This window comes from Hyla sarda, chromosome 9 (assembly GCF_029499605.1).
Source record: "Hyla sarda isolate aHylSar1 chromosome 9, aHylSar1.hap1, whole genome shotgun sequence".
Classification (NCBI taxonomy): domain Eukaryota; kingdom Metazoa; phylum Chordata; class Amphibia; order Anura; family Hylidae; genus Hyla; species Hyla sarda.
In genome coordinates, this window is record NC_079197.1 from 134011440 (window position 1) to 134028870 (window position 17431).

A 17431-nucleotide genomic window follows, 5' to 3' on the forward strand; every position below is an offset into this window, starting at 1 on the left:
GGGACACGCCGACAGCACGCCCCGCACCGCTCCTCACAACAGGCCGACCGAGGGGTGCCTGTCCGGACTGCCCCCCCGCCCGACGCTCCGGACCCACGTCAGGAAGCGGCTGGAGAAGGACTCACCCGTCGGCATCTGGGAATAGGCGAAGCAGCAGGTGACAGGTAGAACGGGGCCCGGACTCCCCCGCCGAAAGCACCGGAGAGGCGGTGAGGGATGGGAGCGCGTCCTCCAGCCACTGGGAGCCGCACCGGAGGACCTCATCCCGCACGCGCCGCAGAATCGCCTCCATGTCTGCCATGGCACAGGTAGGGACACTTCTTCAGCCACGCAGATTGTGGCCCCCCGCACAAATCCCCTATCCTATATACCCTCCTTAACTCCTCCCTACTCCCTCACTAAAAGCTTCCCTAGCTCCCTCCTCTAACCTACTCACATTTAACCCCTACCTGCCCGCATAATACCCCTGTCATGGGGCCCCTCCGTTCCCATTCTGTCCCCTCCAGTGCTTTCTAAATATTTGTATACATGGAAGTGATGTCATAATATTAAACCTTGGATGATACCCTGATGCTGTGTTTCCCAACCAGGGGGCCTCCAGCTGTTGCAAAACTACAACTTCCAGCATGCCCGGACAGCCAAAGGCTGTCCGGGCGTGCTGGGAGTTGTAGTTTTGCAACAGCTGGAGGCACCCTGGTTGGGAAACACTGTAGCCGAAGGCTGTCCAGGCATGCTGGGGGTTGTAGTTTTGCAACAGCTGGAGGCACCCTGGTTGGGAAACACTGTCCGGGCGTGCTGGGGGTTGTAGTTTTGCAACAGCTGGAGGCACCCTGGTTGGGAAACACTGTAGCCAAAGGCCGTCCGGCTGTGCTGGGGGTTGTAGTTTTGCAACAGCTGGAGGCACACTGGTTGGGAAACACTGCTCTAAGGACAAACATATAAAAGTGTGTGCTTGTACATGTATACATCCCCTGCACACTTTGCACTTGCAGACTTTGTCGCCACCACCGCTCCCTCCCCTCTTGCGCTGAACTTTAGCCCAGATACTTTGTTACATTGACTCACGATCCAGAGGCAGCTGTCAAGGTACATGAATCGTCCATGTAAGACCCCTACATAATATAAGGACCCCCTCCCCTGCTGATCTACTAGGAATGTAGGGACACAAATCAGTGGTCTCCAACCTGTGGTTCTCCAGCTATTGCAAATCTACAAATCCAAACATGTCCTGACGTGCCAGGAGTTGTAGTTTTGCATCTGATGTAGCCTTTGGCTGTCCAGGCATGCTGGGAGTTGTAGTTGTGAATCTGAAGTAGCCTTTGGCTGTCTGAGCATGCTGGGAGTTGTAGTTTTTCAACAGCTGGAGGCACCCTGGTTGGGAAACAATGCAATAAGGGGAATACAGAATGGATGTCAGGTTTTTTAATTATTTTTTTTCCTCCTCTCCTTCTAACACCCATAACGCTTTAAAGGGGTATTCCAGGAAGTTTTTTTATTTGACTATGCTACAGGGGCTGTAAAGTTAGTGTAGTACATAATATAGTGTCTGTACCTGTGTGTGACGGTTTTCTCACAATTCTTCTGTGATTATCGCCCCAATATTTATTTTTAACAGCATACAAAATGACTCAGGTCTTGGGTTTTCCCAGGTTGCAGTGTGCCGAGATCTGACATCACTAGTCAGATGATCAGAGGGAGTCTGTCCTGCTTCAATGGGTGGAGCGACCACTGGGTGGGAGAGAGATCATTTTGCAACAGCTGTAGGCACCCTGGTTAGAAAACACTGGTGTATTTCTTTGAAGGGATCACTGGTGAGTTTCAATGGCTGGGGTGGTTGATGTGTGGGAGGGAGGAAAGTGACCTCATACTTACAAACTATGGGAAGTGTAGTTTAGAGAACGGAATTCAACAGGAAATACCCAGTTCTGCCAGGTACGTACTATTAAAATCCCCTTATGGTGGATAACCCCTTTAAATTTCTCATCTACAGATTCTTATGAGGGTTTGTTTTTTTACGCCACCAATTGTACTTTGTAAGGACACAACTTGTTTTACCAATATGAATAAAAAATTGTGTGCCCCCCCCCCAAAAAAAACTGTCATTTTGCATCTTTTGGGGGCTTCAGTTTCTACGCAGGGCACTTTTCGGTAAAAATTGCACGTTATCTGTATTATGTCGGTCCGTACGATTTAAACATATGCTTAAAGAGGTATTCCAGGCAAAAACTTTTTTATATATATCAACTGGCTCCAGAAAGTTAAACATATTTGTAAATTAATTCTATTAAAAAAATCTTAATCCTTTCAGTACTTATGAGCTTCTGAAGTTAAGGTTGTTCTTTTCTGTCTAAGTGCTCTCTAATGACACCTGTCTCGGGAAATGCCCAGTTTAGAAGAGGTTTGCTATGGGGATTTGCTTCTAAATTGGGCGTTTCCCGAGACACATGTCATCAGAGAGCACTTAGACAGAAAAGAACAACCTTAACTTCAGAAGCTCATAAGTACTGAAAGGATTAAGATTTTTTAATAGAAGTAATTTACAAATCTGTTTAACTTTCTGGAGCCAGTTGAAATATAAAAAAAGGTTTTGCCTGGAATACCCCTTTAATGATAATAAGACGTTGATGTTGCAGTGACATTGCGCTCCCTTTGATCCTCAGACCTCCACAAGGTGGTTCTAGGTCTCCGAAATATGTCTGCAGAGGCGGGACTGTCCTCCTACAGCTATGAAACTCTGAAAGTCACCACACCAGCGGACCACGTGTTCCACGTGGAGATAAACCGTCCAGAGAAGAGAAATGCAATGAACAAGGCTTTCTGGAGGTACTGAGCTCCGTTTTCATCATCATCATTATTGATATCTGTAGTGCTAACATATGCTGTGGTGCTGTAAAGAGTAAAGCCAACCCTAGACATTACATATGCTCCCCTAAGGGATATTTCCACCCGAGACACAAGGCATGACCACTTTCTGGTGGGGACCCATACAGCCAGTTCTCCATTGTTTCCCTGGTGGGGTGAGGGTCAGGTGTTGTCTTATATGGTGGGGTGAGGGTCAGGTGTTGACTTATAAGGTGGGGTTAGGGTCAGGTGTTGTCTTATAAGGTGGGGTGAGGGTCAGGTGTTGTCTTATATGGTGGGGTGAGGGTCAGGTGTTGTCTTATATGGTGGGGTGAGGGTCAGGTGTTGTCTTATATGGTGGGGTGAGGGTCAGGTGTTGTCTTATATGGTGGGGTGAGGGTCAGGTGTTGTCTTATATGGTGGGGTGAGGGTCAGGTGTTGTCTTATATGGTGGGGTGAGGGTCAGGTGTTTGTTTTCTTATATGGTGGGGTGAGGGTCAGGTGTTGTCTTATATGGTGGGGTGAGGGTCAGGTGTTGTCTTATATGGTGGGGTGAGGGTCAGGTGTTGTCTTATATGGTGGGGTGAGGGTCAGGTGTTGTCTTATATGGTGGGGTGAGGGTCAGGTGTTGTCTTATATGCTGGGGTGAGGGTCAGGTGTTGTCTTATATGGTGGGGTGAGGGTCAGGTGTTGTCTTATAAGGTGGGGTGAGGGTCAGGTGGCCTTCTTATGAAGATTGTTGTGGATAACAGATATGTAGTTATGCCATTAATGTATATCGGGGGGGGGGGGGGGTAAACCTTTTTTAATTTTATTTTTTATTTTTTTAAATAATGAACTGGTGCTAGAAAATTTAACAGATTTGTAAATTACTTCTATTACAAAAAAAATTAATCCTTCCAGTACTTAGCTGCTGTATGCTCCACAGGAAGTTGTGAAGTTCTTTTCTGTCTGACCACAGTGCTCTCTGCTGACACCTCTGTCCATGTTAGGAATTGTGTAAAGTAGGAGCAAATCTATATAACTTTTTAGCACCAATTGATTTATTAAAAAAAAAAATTCCACCAGAGTACCCCTTTTAACTAGCCTCCAACCTTACTTTAACAAAACTTTTCTCAGAGAATCAAAGACAGGTAAGGCTAGTCCTACTGACCTGAATGGAGTCCATCGGGTGTCCCTTATTTTAGGGGAGTTAAAGGGGTACTGCGGTGGAAAATGTTATTTTATTTAATTTTTATTTTTAAATCAACTGGTGCCAGAACAGATTTGTAAATTACTTCTATTAAAAAATCTTAATCCTTCCAGTACTTATTAGCTGCTGAATACTACAGAGAAAATTATTTTCTTTTTGGAACACAGAGCTCTCTGCTGACATCTCTGTCGATTTTAAGAACTGTCCAGAGTAGGAGAAAATCCCCATCGAAAACATATGCTGCCCTTGGGTCCTGGTCCCCTGAAGGCAGACACTGGAAGACTGTCGGCTTTGGCCCAAAAATCGGATAATGTACCCACAGTAAATTGTTGGAAAAATAATAGTAATGTCCATTTCTCCTACAGGGAGATGGTGGTTTGCTTTCAGGCTCTCGGAGAAGACTCCAATTGTAGGGCAGTTGTCATTTCTGGAGCCGGGAAAATGTTCACATCAGGTCAGTACTATGCCCAGGATTTATTTATGTGTAATACAGAGCCTGCCGTAAGGGACAGCATTCTTATATGAAGAGGTGCTGGATCATAAATCTTATGTCTGACCGCAGTGACCACTACCGATCCTTAGAAAGAAGTGGTCACCGCACTGGAAAAGGTTCACAGTGCCGCGACCACCATGTTTACTGGAAAAACACAGCGCCACTTCCCAACTCCCTTTCACCCCAATAGGACAGAGTTGCTGTTTTAAAAAAAAAATAAAAAATTTATTTAGTACAGAACTCGTCTTTGGGTGCCATGCTTTGCAAAGAAAAGCTTAAAGGAGTCTCAGCCCCATCATTTGTCTCTTGGTGAACCAAATTAATGGAAGGCTGATGGATCCTGAAAAAGTTCCATTGTAAAAACATTAAAGGGGTACTCCGCTGCTCAGCGTTTGGAACAGACTGTTCTGAACGCTGGAGCCGGGAGCTCGTGATGTTATAGCCCCGCCCCCTCATGATGTCACACCCCACCCCCTCAATGCAAGTCTATGGGAGGGGGCATGACGGCTGTTGAACGCTGGAGCCGGGAGCTTGTGACATCATGCCCCCGCTGTCACGCCCCCTCCCATAGGCTTGCATTGAGGGGGTGTGATGTCACAAGCTCCCGGCTCCAGGGTTCATGCACATAACAAAGCGACACCCGTACATACAAGAGAACAAATACTGTAGAAAAGAGAAGAATTTTACTACTGTATTTTGCCATGCAGGAGAGAATGGCCTAAAGGAATACCTGTAGTGGAATATAACTTCTCCCCTATCTGAAAGATAGATAGCTGGGACCCCCCGCAATCTCCTGTACGGGTCCGCGGCAGCCTGCAGGAAGGGGGCATTCCGTCCCTGCATCCCATAGAGATACATGGAGGGGGCGTGTCTGCTGTGGCTTCCTGCAGGGTCGGCACGGGGCTTTCTGCGGACTGCCGTGGCCCTGTACCCCCCACCACGATCTATAACTTATCATCTATCCTTTAGATAGATAAGTTATATTTCACTACACTACTCCTTTAAAGGAAAACTGTCAGCTTGTTCCCCCTGGCACTAACCAGCAGTACTGGCTGGTAGTGCGGGGGACGCTGATCAGTTTGATGCCTACCGTGCCCGGATCCGCCCTGCCGTTCAGCCAAAATCTTCGATTTTCTGTGTATGCTAATTAGTTGCTAATTGGTGGGATAACTGGCACTCTAAAGTCAGCGCCGCCCAGCTCATCAATATTCCTCCTCTCCCTCTTCATTACAGAGTGGGGAGAAGAGGGAGAGGCGGAGGGAGGAATATTGATGAGCTGCGCGGTGCTGTGGACTAGCGACTTTGGCGTCAGAGTGGCAGTTACCACCTGATTAGCATACATAGAAAAACAAACATTTCAGCGGAACAGCAGGGCGGATCCAGGCACAGTAGTCATCAAACTGATCAGTGTCCCCTGTGCTACCAGCCAGTACCACTGGTTAGTGCGGGGGGAGCAGGCTGACAGTTTTCCTTTTAATATTTGTTTCTGCCTCCTCCATGAACAATTCACTACACCTGTGGTCACTGATAATGAAGTTCCTTTGGAGGGAGGAGCTATCGCTACCCAAAGGGAATAGGACCCGCTAGGTCTTGGCATCCTCTATTCACGGGCCCTCTAGCATCTGCATGGCCTGCCTCTATAATACATATGCCTTTGGATATAGAGCACAGGACCGTTTTCTTGATCTCGTTCCTGCCCGCCCCCGCTGGATTTCTGACCATTACAGCCTGCTCCTGCAACGTGTGTGTCCTGCTCCCGTAACATGTGACCAATCCCGCCCGCTGCCGCAAACATTTTGTTACAGCTTTTAGATATAGCCTGCCTGTGCATTTTTATTGCCCCCCCCCCCTTGTGCCATTTTATCATCTTCCTGTTCCATTTTAGAGATTTGCAGGACTTTGCGGGACCCACTGTATGTTCTGTGACCGCCCACTCCCGCCCGCACAATACTTAGAACCGCCCGCTCCTGCAAGTTCTCTGCTTTGAAATACTTAAAGGGGTATTCCAGCCTTTCTCAAGCATGTGAAGTGACCGAAGTGAGAGGTTTAAATATACAATCCAAATTGAACAATCAAGTATACAGTAAAAGTCAATAAACACATAATACAACATAATAATATACAATAAAGTGCAAGTGCAGTAAAGTGCATTCATATAAGGGGAGGATATATCCGTCCAAGTGCTTGTGCAGATGTGCAGGCCGCATGAAAAAGCTACACAAACAGATTAATTAATAATCAATACACAATTCATAACTAAAAAGGGGGCAGGGGCTAAGGCAGGACACTCAATGGATGCTTCCACAGTAATAGAGATTGCACGCCATTCCTGCGTGTCTGTATTGCAGGAAGTGAAAAAGGCTAGAGCCAATAGGACTCCGGGACGACCGGTCACATATATATCAACTGGCTCCAGAGAGTTAAACAGATTTGTAAATTACTTCTATTAAAAATCTTAATCCTTTCAGTACTTATGAGCTGCTGAAGTTGAGTTGTTCTTTTCTGTCTAAGTGCTCTCTGATGACACCTGTCTCGGGAACTGTCCACAGTAGAAGCAAATCCCCATAGAAAACCTCTTCTACTCTGTGCAGTTCCTGAGCAGAGAGCACTGTTGGCAGACAGAAAAGAACAACTCAACTTCAGCAGCTGATAATTATTGGAAGGATTAAGATTTTTTAATAGAAGTCCTTTACAAATCTGTTTAACTTTCTGGAGCCAGTTGATATATATATAAAAAACATTTTTTTTCCTGGAATACCCCTTTAATATGGTTTCTCTTCGGCAGGGATCGATCTCATGGATCTGGCAAGTGACTTTTTACAGCCGCAGGAGGAGGATGCTGCAAGAATTGCCTGGAATATTCGCAAGAAGATTTGTGAATATCAGGAATCTTTTTCTGTTATTGAGAAGGTTTGTGTTCCTTTATAGAAAATAGACTTTGAGGATAACTGGAGGAGACTAATATGAGACCTATTTCCTGGGGGTGGGTGGGGAATGCAGGGGGTCAATCCATTTTTAACACTTTAAAGTTTCGCTAGATAACTAGCTTTCTCAAAAGGACACCGGGTATGTCCTTTTGAGAAAGCTAGTTATATAGCGAAACTTTAAGGCTAGGTGTGCGGTTTTAAGACCATCTCAACAAGAAAGTACACATATGCTGGATAAATTAAAGGGGTTATCCAAGAAAAAACTTGATATATATATATATATATATATATATATATATATATATATATATATCATCAACTGGCTCCAGAAAGTTAAACAGATTTGTAAATTACTTCTATTAAAAAATCTTAATCCTTTCAGTACTTATGAGCTTCTGAAGTTGAGTTGTTCTTTTCTGTCTAAGTGCTCTCTGATGACACCTGTCTCGGGAAACGCCCAGTTTATAAGCAAATCCCCATAGCAAACCTCTTCTACTTTGTGCAGTTCCCGAGACAAGCAGAGATGTCAGCAGAGAGCACTGTCGTCAGACAGAAAACAACAGCTCAACTTCAGCAGCTGATAATTATTGGAAGGATAAAGATTTTTTTAATAGAAGTAATTTACAAATCTGTTTAACTTTCTGGAGCCAGTTGATATAAAAAAAAAAAAATAAATAAAGTTTTTCCCTGGATAACCCCTTTAATGCTAACCGGCATCACAAGTTGAGACCTATATAATAACACCACCTAGTGGGCTGAAACTGGAAGTGCCTCACCACACTACCTGACGATTTTAAACTTTGTGTTTGAATCAAAAATAAATCTTTTAAATGGAACTAATAAAAGCTATATTTTAGGTGGGTCTTTGGTTTAGGGTATTTTTCCCCGGAGGGGTCACCTTCCTATAAGGGGATTGGATTTGAACAAAATGATAAAGAGCTTTATTATGGTCATTTTACTTTAAACGGAAGGGGAGGTTTGTGTTAGTTAAGAATTCACTTCATGGGTTACTTTAGCCATCCATGACTGATTTATTTGGAAAACAGCGCCACACCTGTCCACAGGTTGTGTGTGGTATAACAGCTCAACCTCATTCACTCCAGTAGATTCCTTGGACAGATGTGTTGCCCTTTCTGGAAGAAATCGGCCATGTTTATTAACCCTTGACAATCCCTTTAGGCTCCATGCTAACTCCGTATTCTTCCTTTGTAGTGCACAAAGCCTGTCATTGCAGCGGTTCACAATGGTTGCATTGGAGGAGGTGAGACAACACATGGATAACACTGAGAGAAACACATTATACTGTTAATAATACTTTATGACATGTATCTCATCAGGTGTAGATCTGGCTACTGCCTGTGATATCCGCTACTGTTCCCAAGATGCCTTTTTTCAAGTAAAGGTAAGAGACCCTTCTGGCTCATTCGTTAACCCTTTACTTACATTTTATTTACATGTATATCAAATGTTGGGCCGGATTGTATTGAATAGATTCGAGTGCTTACCCCACTCCGTACACAGTGGATTCCGGCTGCTGTCTGCAGTTGTCACCCGCCAGCAGGGGCCGGCATTAGATATAACTCTGCTGCAGGCCATTTAACCTGCTAGATACTGGTGCATCACTTGTTGGGCCTCCCTGCAGCACAGGTGCTACATGAGTAGAGTAGGTTCCAACTATAGTAGTAGCCTGTATTGCAGACAATGCGTTTCTGGGGCCAAACCTGTCCCTTCATCAGGTCTGTACAGGAAAATGGCCTTAAACCGTTCTTCTATACATATGCAGACACTCTCTATATAAGTATAGCCCCAAGTACACTTAAAGGGGTTCTCCACCATAAGGTGATTTTAGTATGTACCTACCAGACAGTAATGGACATGCTTAGGAAGGATCTGCACTTGTCCTTGGGCTAAATGGCTATGTTGTGAGATTACAATAACACTGTGACTAGCTTTTTGTGAACTGGCATTTCCTGTTTGACTTTTCTTCTTTGCCTACAAATCCCATAATTCCATTTTCCTCCCTCCAACACATCAGCCACCCCACCCATTGAAACATAAATGAGCTGCATCCATTCAAAAGACCTGTGGTTTTCAATCAGGGTGCCTACAGCTGTTGCAGAGTTATCTCTCTCCCACCAAGGGATCCCTCCAACCATTGAAGCAGACAGGCTCCCTGTCATCAGCTGGCTAGTGAGTCAGGTCTCGGCCGCATTGCAAGCTGGGAAAAATCTGAGACAACATTTTGTATGCTGATAAAAATAAATATTGCGGTGAAAATCACTTAATTGTGAGAAAACGGTCACACACAGGTACAGACACTATATTATGAACTACACTAACTTTACAGCCCCTGTAGCATAGTCAAATAAGAAAAAATTCTGGAATTCCCCTTTAAAGTGTACCTGCGAGATCCCACAAAAAAAACTGTTATATGTTACTCAGTACCTAATCCTGATCATGTGCATGTCATTTTTATGTAGCAATCACCGATATTTCACAAAAAAAAATAGCATATTACGGCTTCTCAATGTCTTTTCAATTGTCTCAAATGGAAGGGGCATGTCCGTCTCTTGCCTGCACTGTGACTCCTCCCACCTCCTCTCACTCTGCTGACTCACTGCTCTCGGGAGCCTGGCAGCTCTGCTTTGTAACCCTTTCCTCTCTGGTTTCACACACACACACACACAATGATTATTGGAGATTGCCTGTACCAAAGACAATATGGCGAGTGTATAACTTAAATAAAGGTTTAGTGCTAAAAGTACAGTGTTTTTTTTTGTTTTTTTTTTATGCATACATTTTATATGTGATTCTATGTCATTCACGTGTATCATCCTTAGGCAGTCCTGTAATGCTGGGACTTGTAGTTTTGGAATAGTTGGAGGAACACTGTTTGGATAACTCTTTTTACAGCAGTGTTGTCTTCAGCTGTGTGCCTACAGCTTTTACAAAATTACAACTCCCAGCCCAGACATCCTATGACTGTCCAGGCATGCTTGGAGTTGTAGGTACATGTTTGGTAGAACTCTTTGTTACAGCAGTGTTTCTGCAGGCTGTGTTCCTCCGGCGGCCTTGTCAATCAGCCATCTTGTGTCCATGACCCTTTGACACCCTTATGCTGCTGTGGGAGTCATCAGTGTCCCAGGAGGTATGGGGACCCCTAGTGGTGGGATTTTCAAAGGCAGTTTTCTTTAATAAAATGTGATTTTTTTTAAAAAGAAGTATATTTAAAAAAAAAAAGATTGTTTTGCCCAGATGTACAACATATAAAAAGTTTTTATATCTGACAGTGCCCATTTAAACGAAAAAGAAATGCTAGGTGTATACAAGCATTTGGAAGTGCTGCCTTGGACTATGCTTCTTTGGATGAACTTAGGCAGTGTTTACATATGCCCGGCTCAGTGAACAAAGCCTAAACTCGCTGCAACTTATGTCACAACTGATGAGAAAAGTGCATCCTTTGACATCAGTTGTTAAGGATCTGGCATTCATTATTGTGCAGCCCAAACCGGGGAACACAGCAAGATACTCCCCTATGCGACGTGTTTCACCATCTGGCATTCAACTTGAGATCTCCGAAATGAATGTGAACTGTCCCATTCTAATACATCTGCAGTCAGTTTCTCTCTGGTGCTTTTTCTACAGCGCCAGAGGGCTACACTGCCGGACAACGCACATATGTCAAGGGACCCTTATTGCAAACTCTGAAACAAGACTGGTCAGGCATGCAACCCACATGTTAATAATGTTTGATTGTTTTACAGCACTCCGAATCACATACCCTAATCCCAGCATTCATACCCCTTTTTGCTATAAGATTATTCAGTGAAAAGTAGTCACCAGTAAAATACCTACATCTTGGTAACTAGGAGGCATTCCAAAAAAGGAAAAACACACTTGAAATCATGGCACTTGAAGCTACAAGGTATAATACAAATAAATAGTCTCAGGTCCTCTCTAATTGCTGACTTTTCTTTAGTTTGACATTTGGGGTTTTTGGGAAGATTTATTAAAACCTGTGAAGAGAAAAGGTTGACCATAGAAACCAATCAGATTGCTTCTTTTATCTTTCAGAGGCCTTTTTAAAGTGGTACTCCACCCCTAGACATCTTATCCATATACCCTATCCAAAGGGGGACCCCTTGATCTCCCTGCTACACCCGGCGTTCGTTTAGAGAATCTGATGCAGTGCCGGAGGCTTGTGGCGTCATGGCCACGTCAGGCCCCCTCCCATATACTTGCATTGAGGGGGCGTGGCCGTAACATCACGAGTCTCTGCCCCGCACTGCCAGTCATCCGGCACAGAGAAAAGTTTGCACCGTGCTTCGGATGTCTGGGGTGCCGCATCCGAGATAGCGGGGGTCCCCAGCGGCGGTACTCCTGTGATCAGACATCTTATCCCCTATCCTTTGGATACAGGATAAGATGTCTAGGGGCAGAGTACCCCTTTAAAGCAATAAGGGAGGGCCTAAGATTTTTACTATTATACCTTTCAGCCTCAAGTGCCATGATTTCTATTGTGTTTTTATTTTTTTATTTTGGTATGCCTCCTAGTTACCAAGATGTAGGGATTTTACTTTTTACTACTTTTCACTGAATAGTCAGGAACTTTGTAGCAAAAAGGGGTATGAATGCTAGGGTTGGGGGACGTGATTCGGAGTGCTGAAGAATATCAAACATTACTAGCATGTAGGGGGCACACCTGACCTGTCTTGTTTCAGAGTCTGCTTTTACTTCATCCAAAGAAGCATAGTCAGCACTTGCTTGTATACACCTTGCAGCATTTTGGTGTCCCAGCATTACCTGTTGTTTTTGTTTACTTGGGGCTATATGTATCTTGGTGGTGTCTGCGTATGTATAGATATAGATATATGTATACATATTTTTTTTGTATAGGCCCCAGAACACATTATTGTCTGCAGTATAGGCTACTACTTTACTATAGTTTTTTTCTTTTATCTTTCTATATAATTAAATAATAGTCTCTTTTTGCAGGAGGTGGATGTGGGTTTGGCTGCTGATGTGGGAACCTTGCAGCGCCTGCCGAACATTATTGGGAGCAGAAGGTATGTAAAAGTGTTTTAGTATAGGAATTACTGGTTACTGTAGTGTTTTTTTAACTAGGGCGCCTCTAGCTGTTACAACTCCCAGCATGCCCAAACAGCCTTTGTCTTTCAAGGCATTCTGGAAGTTGTAGATTTGCAACAGCTGGAGGCACATTGGTTTGAAAACACTGGGTTAATTAACAAGTAGTAGTTTTAGCCAAAACCAGGAGTGGATCCAACACAGAAAAAAAAAAAAAAGACAATGAAAAGGTTTACACCTGTTTCTGTGTTTTGGACTGCCTCCTGGTTTAGGATAAAATACATTACCAGAATACTATGTGTGAACCCAGCTTTACAATGAGATATAGAGATGTATATACTCTTACACACAGTGGTCCCTCAAGTTACAATATATATTGGTTCCAGGACGACCATTGTATGTTAAGACCATAACTCTATGGAGACCTGGTACAGTGGTCCCTCAACATATGATGGTAATTCGTTCCAAATGAACCATCGTATGTTGCGGGATCCGTGCAATGTAAAGTATAGGAAGTTATACTCACCTGTCCCCGCCGCTCCGGACCCGTCACTGCTACCCTGGATGACGCCCTCCATCACTGCTGCCGCGTCCCCGGGGTGTCCCCGCCGCTCCGGACGTCTCTGCTGGCCGGGATCGTTGTTCTTCATCGCCGTCATCACGTCGCTGCGCACGCACGTCGCTCCTATTGGGTGACAGGACGGCATGCACAGCGATGTGATGACGACGGAGAGCGACGGCAATGCTTTGGAGCCCGAAGAGGACGTTCCGGAGCCCCGAGGACAGGTAAGTGACCATCACCGGACCACACAGGGCACCGTAAACAGCTATCCGGTGGCAGCTGAAGCAGTCTGTGCTGCCGGATAGCCGTTTATGCGATGGCCCCGACATACAAAAGCATCGTATGTTGATGCTGCCTTCAACATGCGATGGCCTCTGAGAGGTGATCGTATGCTGAAATGATTGTATGTCGAGGGGTCACTGTAATTGGTTCTGAAGCCACCAAAATGTCATCCAAAAATAGGAAAAAGTGAGGATAAAACAAAATTTGTAGATAACTAATATAGATAAAGCAAGTCCTTACATATAACAGTAAGAAAGATCTGCTGGGAGCTGTAATCACTGTCTATGTAGAGGACAGGAGCTTCTTCAGGGTCCTGTACAGTACACAGGGTCCTAAAAAAATAAAATGGAGCCGCCCTCACCTGGTGTCCAAAGGAACAGGTAACCCTGGTGCAGGTAAAGAGTACAGAACATCAAAGCAAAAAATGGTACAGATAAAAACTTCAGATCACGGTGCAAAAAAATGAGCCCTCGTACCGCCCCGTATACGGAAAAATGTAAAAAGTTATAGGGGTTACGAGATGACAATTTTACACATACTAATTTTGGTGCATGAGGTTATTATTTTTTTTTGTAGTAAAATAAAATAAAAAATATATAAATTAGGCATTCTTGTAACCGTATGGACCTACAGAATATAGATATGATGTAACTTTTTACTGAAAAGTGCACTGTGTAGAATTGGAAGCCTCCAAAAGTTACAAAATTAGTTTTTGTTTTTGTTTTTTTTTTAATTTTGGCCGACAAATATTTTTTTCTGGTTTCGCCATAAATTTAGTGGTGAAATGATTGTATAAACTACACTTAGTGGTGCAAAAAATAAGCCCTCATATGGGTCTGTAAGTGCAAAATTTAAAGCGTTCTGATATTTAGAAGGGGAGGTGGAAAATACGAAAGTGCAAAAATAAAAAAAAACTGGGGTCCTTGAGAGGTTAAAGTTCTATTCTGATCATTTTCCAAACATATCTTTATAGTTTTTTAGAGTTTTGCTTTTCTGATATGGAGCTCCAGATCCCCAGCAAGGCCAAAGTTATATAAGCCACCACAAGGGCGCGCCATTGCGCCGACTGCATAATTTTATAGGTAAAACACCTGCCATACGACAGTATATGTAGAAAGTTCTAAGCTCCCTGTAGTAGAAGCTATATGTTATGTGTATGCTGGGGGTTTGAAGCTTTGCATCAGAAAAATAGAGCTGGAACCATTATAAATAGACAAACCTTCCTAGGATGTGCTGTCTGCAAATCTTCATGGAAGCGCCACTAGACTCCATGATGCATTTCCCTGCAGTAAACCTTCTATGTATTGGGGCGGTCAGAGCAGTGTCTTCTGGTTTCTGTATAGGGGGTCATGGTATTAGTCTGTATAAGTGATTAAAGAGTCTCTTCTTCCTCTGTAGCTTGGTGAATGAGCTGGCCTTTACCGCTAGGAAGATGATGTCAGATGAGGCCTTAAGCAGCGGACTAGTCAGGTACTGCAGCGTCGCTTCATTCTTCATTTCACGATGTGTCTCCTGTTCACAGTTCTTTGTCCTTGTTTTGAGAAATCTCGCTTCATTTTATGTGCGACAAGTGTCCGGCCCAGAATATCTATGATGACTTCTTTGTTGTCCTTCCTTGAAGCACTTTTTGTAGGTGCTAACTAGGGATCGACCGATTATCGGTTTGGCCGATATTATCGGCCGGTATTCACGATTTAGGACATTATCGGTATTGGCAATTACCTTGCCGATAATGCCCCGCCTCCCCGGCCTAAGACCACCGCTGCCCCATTGCCTTCCCCATCCCCGGTTTTATAATTACTGGGCTACTTCTGGCTCCTGCGGCGTGCTGCGCAGCGCAATGACACCGTCAATGACACCACAACACAACGTCACCGTTAGTGCGCACAGTGGCAGCTTAGGATGCCGCCGGAGCCAGAAGTAGCGCAGACCCCAGGAACAGGTAATTATAAAACCGGCTATGGGGTAGGCAATGGGGCAGCGGCGGTGGTTGGACTAGGGGAACCCCAAGACAGGCAGGGGGAGAGAAGCGGGTGGCGGCGGTGGTCTCTGGCCCTGCAAAAGCCGCTGCAGTTCATTGATTTAAAGCGCCCGCTTTAAATCATTGGTCTGCAGCGGCTTCTGCGGGGCCGGATGGGGGTGGGGGGAAATAGCCGATAACTTATACCAGAATATCGGTATAAGTTATCGGTATCAGCCCTAAAAAATCGATATCGGTCGATCCCTAGTGCTAACCTCTGTATACTGGGAACACCCCACAAAACCAAATAGCTCGATGTTACTAGCAGTAGTGACGTCACTACAGTGGCTGTGGAGGTCCAAAATGCCGAAGGCATTTTGGACCTCCACAGCCACTGTAGTGACGTTACTACTGCTAGTAACATCGAGCAATTCGGAAGTTGGCAGCAGTTCGGTTGAGACGCCACCGGCCAGGGCGATCTCCCGCTGCACACTCGCTCAAGACACAACAGAGGATCCCTGGACTATACAGCTCCAACAGCACAGCACAACCTCACTAGGAACAAGTCTGCTCTTCTGATATAGTTAAAGGGGTACACCGGTGGAAAACATAATTTTTTATTTATTTTATTATTATTAACTGGTGCCAGAAAGTTAATCAGATTTGTAAATTACTTCTATTAAAAAATCTTAATCCTTCCAGTACTTATTAGCTTCTGAATACTACAGAGGAAATTCTTTTCTTTTTGGAACACAGAGCTCTCTGCTGAATCATGAGCACAGTGCTCTCTGCTGACATCTCTGTCCATTTTAAGAACTGTCCAGAGTAGGAGAAAATCCCCATAGCAAACATATGCTGCTATGGACAGAGATGTCAGCAGAGAGCACTGTGGTCATGATGTCAGCAGAGAGCACTGTGGTCATGATGTCAGCAGAGAGCACTGTGGTCATGATGTCAGCAGAGAGCACTGTGGTCATGATGTCAGCAGAGAGCACTGTGGTCATGATGTCAGCAGAGAGCACTGTGTTCCAAAAAGAAAAGAATTTCCGCAATTATGAAAACAGTAATACTTAGATACTGGAAGTCACCTACTGTGCCAGGCTTGACAGATGGAATAGCTGCTATAAACTTTACTTGCTCATTTGAAAAAGTGATCTCCCTAGGCAATTGCACTCATCAAGCATTTTTGACTAAATGGTCGCTGTGGCTTCCGTCCAACTATTCTAGGGTTACAAAATATTTCCCGCTCTGAAGCGTTCTCCAGTCTACCCCACTCCCTCCCATATTCACCCCCCTACATACAACTAAGCCTGTACTCACATATTCACCCCCCTACCGCCTGTACGCATATATATCCACACTTACAGGGCATTATCTACCATCATAGGCAGAAGAAAATGTTAGAAAATTTTTGTCGAAATATATTAGGATGATATCAAATTGTTGAATGACACCTGAATTGTACTCAAGACAGATTTTCCTTTCTGTTTGATACACTGTTGTATGTTCTGTTTATTCTTTATTTCTGTTTTCTATTTTGTATACCCCAGGAATACCTCGCTGTTTGTACTTTTTGAAAAATTTTAATAAAAAAAGATCTCTGGGAGGAAAAAAAAAGAAAAAAAAAGAAAAGAATTTCCTCTGTAGTATTCAGCAGCTACAAGTACTGGAAGGATTAGGATTTTTTAATAGAAGTCATTTACAAATCTATTTAACTTTCTGGCACCAGTTGATTTAAAAAAATAAATAAAATAAAGTTTTCTACCGGAGTACCCCTTTAACAGACTGTTCATCAAGATTACTTACAGCCGCGGCGCTCCGCTATATCATCATCATCATAAACATTGCTTTCCATGCATTAGCTCTTTTTCTGAATATATTACTTTCTACTACAACACTGAGGAACGCTGCTGGCCTCCCTCTCATGGTTTCATCTTTTTATCATATCTTTGATACAAGTATGCTATATATAGGTTGAAGCATCACATATATATTTTTATTCAAACAAGTCCTTCTCAGCACATACTGTATATTTTGAATTGTAGTGTTTTTACCTTTTGGAATACCCAAATACAGGGAAAGGTACCGT

At 43.9% G+C, this 17431-nt stretch overlaps 1 protein-coding gene across 3 annotated transcripts in view; it reads left to right on the forward strand.

The window, feature by feature from the left end:
- ECH1 (enoyl-CoA hydratase 1) overlaps positions 1 to 17431 on the forward strand; it is a 51210-nt gene that overhangs the window by 31252 nt on the left and 2527 nt on the right. For 2 of the 3 annotated variants that reach the window (XM_056537852.1, XM_056537851.1), the window contains exons 2-8: positions 2661 to 2823; positions 4399 to 4487; positions 7312 to 7436; positions 8666 to 8714; positions 8791 to 8855; positions 12449 to 12519; positions 14781 to 14852. In XM_056537852.1, the coding sequence (XP_056393827.1) occupies positions 2661 to 2823; positions 4399 to 4487; positions 7312 to 7436; positions 8666 to 8714; positions 8791 to 8855; positions 12449 to 12519; positions 14781 to 14852 (634 nt within the window). Of the gene's footprint in view, positions 1 to 171; positions 309 to 2660; positions 2824 to 4398; positions 4488 to 7311; positions 7437 to 8665; positions 8715 to 8790; positions 8856 to 12448; positions 12520 to 14780; positions 14853 to 17431 lie in introns of those variants that run through there. The other variant, XM_056537853.1, reaches the window with a different exon arrangement.